General features: G+C 39.5%; 1 protein-coding gene across 2 annotated transcripts; it reads left to right on the forward strand.

Annotated features, from left to right (window-relative positions):
• The first annotated feature begins 519 nt into the window (after positions 1-519).
• LOC149813815 (putative xyloglucan endotransglucosylase/hydrolase protein 32) lies at positions 520-3553 on the forward strand. 2 transcript variants are annotated; one of them, XM_089991513.1, is made up of 4 exons: positions 520-871; positions 965-1065; positions 1203-1420; positions 3371-3553. In XM_089991513.1, exons 1-4 carry the CDS (start codon positions 664-666, stop codon positions 3435-3437), a joined length of 594 nt encoding a protein of 197 aa, XP_089847639.1. In that variant the 5' UTR covers positions 520-663; the 3' UTR covers positions 3438-3553. The 2 variants fall into 2 exon arrangements, with proteins under 2 accessions (XP_089847639.1, XP_089847638.1); XM_089991512.1 differs by lacking the exon at positions 3371-3553 and adding an exon at positions 2457-3266.
• Positions 3554-4005: the final 452 nt, after the last annotated feature.

Here is a 4005-nt window from a genome sequence, read left to right on the forward strand (position 1 = left end):
CAATATCATGCAAGGGCCTGGCCAAATAACTCCAGTTGTGTGGGGGGTGGAGTGGGAGGGGGGGTTGTGCTTTGGTATACTTGTCCACCAGTATGCTTGAGTGAGAGTAGTATTGAGATGAGTGATACTATTCCTCACTCACATTTCAGGCTCTCTTAGAATCCAAATTTATTGTCTTGGTCCAGTCGACTTGTCTTGTAGAAGCAGTGAGTGCACGTCACCTTGTGTTGGGACGTTGCAAGTTCGAATCCCAATGGTATTGTTGTACAACTGGTAGTGGTAGGGGTCTGGCTAACCCAGCTTGCCTAAAAAAACAAGAAATTGGTAAAAAATGAGGTAAAGGGACATGCGTGTGAATTGTGAAAGATGACCCTCTTCGAGTTTAACCCTACAGGAATCCAAGACAATATGAACATGGAACAATGGCCTGGATTTGTCCCTATCGTACCTCTGGGACGAGAGGGAGGGAGAGAGAGAAAGAGTATTTATTGACTGTACCACCCCCCACTGAAGTTCCGTATCTCGTGGCCCCAACAACAACAAGGGAAAGGATTCAATAACTAGGCCACTAGCTCCCCTTTCTCCTCTCCAAAAATAGAAAAGAAAAGTGTGTATCCTCTTGTATTTTTTATCACCCTCTCCCTTCTCATCTCCCCTTTCTTGATGGCACTGCCTCTTGCTTTCCTTCTCCTCAACTTAATGGTGAAAGTAAGCAGCACCAACGCCCAGGGAAACCCATCTCCCGTCTACTACCCAACCTCAATCTTCCCTGCTGCCTTCTATCATTACTTCAGAACTCTCTGGGGTTCCCAACACCAATATGTTTCTCCTGATCAATCCTCTGCCACCATTTGGCTCGACAGCACCTCAGGTTCCTCTCTCTCTCTCTCTCTCTCTCTCTATAGAGTGTGTCTATATGTTTGGTTCTTATTAGCTGTTTGTGTGATTTTGTTGTGAAAATCAGGAAGTGGGTTTAAGTCTACAAGGCCTTATCGATCGGGTTATTTTGGAGCAGCAATCAAACTCCAATCTGGCTATACTGCAGGTGTCATAACTGCATTTTATGTAAGATATTTAAGTCATTGTGCTTTTATATATATATTAATGCTACGGTGCTCCGGGAACACCTACTAATTATAGGCTGCATCTTGTCAATCACATCTTATAAGTGCAAAGATTGATTTAGTTGTTGAAATTTACAGCTTTCTAATAATGAGGCACATCCCGGGTACCATGATGAGGTGGACATTGAATTCTTAGGTACTACACCAGGCAAACCCTATACACTACAAACCAACGTATACATCAATGGGAGTGGTGATAAAAGGATTATAGGGCGAGAGATGAAGTTTCATCTGTGGTTTGATCCCACTGCTGATTTTCACCACTACGCCATTCTTTGGAATCCAAGAGAGATAATGTGAGTTACTGTTGTTTCAATTATTGTTGTCACTACTGTTTTGCTAACATTACTTTTTGCTGGATGCTCTCTGCCTGTGTGAAGCGTGTCCTTTTGTGAATGGCAAACCTATCACTTATTTATAAGAACTCTAAAAAATCGTACCACCTTTTCCAAAACGCGGAAGGGGTTATCTACCAAATCACAGATCTTTGGGGTTATGAGATTGTCACTGCCGTTCATTGTGTAACTTATATGACATCATCATCATCAGCGGTTTTATTGGTGATCTGTTGATCTCTTGAATGGGTGGTGACGATCTCAAGACACTAAAAGATTGGTGATTTGGCACATCACTTGATTGATCTGCTCGCGGCACTAATGCACCCTCTTTCTAATGTTTTTTTGTGCCACCAATCTTTTTGGACAATCAATTACAACTTTTGTAATTGGTGATATTAGTACCCGTGTACAAACCTTTGGAGCCCTTTTGCTTTTAGGATTTCCGAGTGAACCATATAATATTTAGCAATTAAAGAAATGGTTAATTAATTGCATTCTCTGTGTATGTAAAGAGAGATCCATCAAAAGTTCTATGATACGTGTAAAGTTCCCAACTTATCCATCAAATGGTTACCTTAATTGCATGGTAAAGCCGGCTTGAGTTTTTTATTGTCCTTGGTCACTACATGATTCACAGCTCTAATTATTAGCATAATAAATTCTTTTTTTTAATGAGAAAAAAAAGGAATAAATAAACTTATATTTTTTCCCCCTTTTTTTCCTTTCAAAAGTTGGTGGAGATTCTTTTGCCCTCAAATAATAGTTGTGTTCCAAAGCTTAAGCCTATTATAGTAAGAATGCCCACAAAGGCTTCACTTTCCTGGCTACCATGATCGAGGCTTGTCACCTAACATGAAATGACAACGGTTCGAAACCCATGTGGGGGCATCCCTTGCCCCAATGTTTATGCCCTCTTTTGATTTATGTAAATTGGCTTTGATTAACTGGCAAGAACTTAAGCTCATGTCGTGTATTGGTTGTTTCTTATGTGTAGATTCTTTGTGGATAATATTCCCATCAGGATATACACAAGGAAGAGCCGTTCCACCTTCCCTCTAAGGCCAATGTGGGTCTATGGTTCAATATGGGATGCATCCTCTTGGGCCACTGAGAATGGAAGATACAAGGCTGACTATAGGTACCAACCCTTTGTGGCAAGGTTCACTAGGTTCATCATGAGGGGTTGTTCGGCCTACGCACCTCTGACTTGCCGGCCTCCGGTGGGCTCCTTCGGTCTGACCAGCAAGCAAAGGCTAACCATGCACTGGGCTCAGAGGTACTACCTGGTCTATAACTACTGTTGGGACTCCTCTAGGGACCGCTCCCTTACCCCAGAGTGCTGGACTTAAGAACCTGAAAACAAAGTCTCAAGAGCAAAGGCACCCTCCCCTTGTTGTAAAAGGAAGATTTGTGGGCCCCATTTTTCAGGACAAAGGCTGCAACAGATATACGGCCCATGTGTATATAAATATCGGGGTAGCTAGGGCACTTATAGACATTGTGTGGTGATGAATAAAAGATAGAATTAAATAATGATGGAATGTGAGAGATGTTATGTTTCTCAAAAAAATTGCTTGTTTTTTGCCAATTGTCATGTTTCAATGAGTGATCTTTTGGTTGGGGCATGATTGTAAGTCCAATTATTAGAAGCATGCATTGTTAGGGTAAGAGTCTCACTCAAAGGTGGCATTGGATGGATGTGGTTTCATGTAATCCCCCCATGATAAGGGGCATTATGTTATATCAGTATTTCCTGTTGTGGTTGTGAGTGTGGTAAGATTGCTATTGAGTGATAATAAATGAGAAAGCCTATTTTTTTTTCCTTCATTTGTTTGCATGGTTCAATTTATGGAGAAAGGACTAATTGAAATAGGACAGATAAAGACAATCTTTTTTGTTTGTTTACAGGATATGGATATTTCAGAAACGGAAACAGAAAAGTTACCCATGGATGGCCACATTTATGTCCGAGTAATCTACAGAAAATTGCCTAATGTTTTGGTTTTTACATTTAACTGCAAGCCTTTATATGTTATGTTTGAAAGACATGCTTGACCCTAATATTTGGCTATTGAACTTTGTTTAGTAAAAATAAAATGACTAATTGCCCTTACAATTGATTTGTTTAAAAAATTGACCAGAATTGTGGAATGAAAAGTTTCTTTTAATACAAAAGGATAAAAATGGTACTTTATACCTCAGGTGGAATGCATTCAGATAAAATAGGCAAACAATTGTAATAACCCAAATATTGGGCATCTTTTTGAAAATAGATGATTTGTTAGGTGGCTTTTTTGTATATTTTTTACGTATAGGCAATACAGAGAGAGAGAGACTCTAAAATTCTAGATCTGGTAAAGTGGTAAACTTTGAAAGGCAAGCTGGGGTTAGTCTGACCCTCTCTGACAAATATCGCTAGATTTATAAAAAATCTTTCCGATATATCACAGAGAAATTGCCTGAAAGTTTAAAACAGTATTTTTTCATGAAATTTTCAAACCGTGACAAATATCATGATATTTATAGTTTTTAAATATATTTAT

This window comes from Nuphar pumila, chromosome 16 (assembly GCF_984573655.1).
Source record: "Nuphar pumila chromosome 16, dmNupPumi1.hap1.1, whole genome shotgun sequence".
Taxonomy (NCBI): domain Eukaryota; kingdom Viridiplantae; phylum Streptophyta; class Magnoliopsida; order Nymphaeales; family Nymphaeaceae; genus Nuphar; species Nuphar pumila.

What these genes read in the sequence shown, in the direction of transcription:
- LOC149813815 (XM_089991512.1), top strand. Translation starts at nt 664, where the DNA reads ATGGCACTGCCTCTTGCTTTCCTTCTCCTCAACTTAATGGTGAAAGTA. An exon ending in TTGGCTCGACAGCACCTCAG is followed by an intron (nt 872 to 964) that starts GTTCCTCTCTCT and finishes TGTGAAAATCAG; the next exon opens with GAAGTGGGTTTAAGTCTACA. An exon ending in TGGAATCCAAGAGAGATAAT is followed by an intron (nt 1,421 to 2,456) that starts GTGAGTTACTGT and finishes TCTTATGTGTAG; the next exon opens with ATTCTTTGTGGATAATATTC.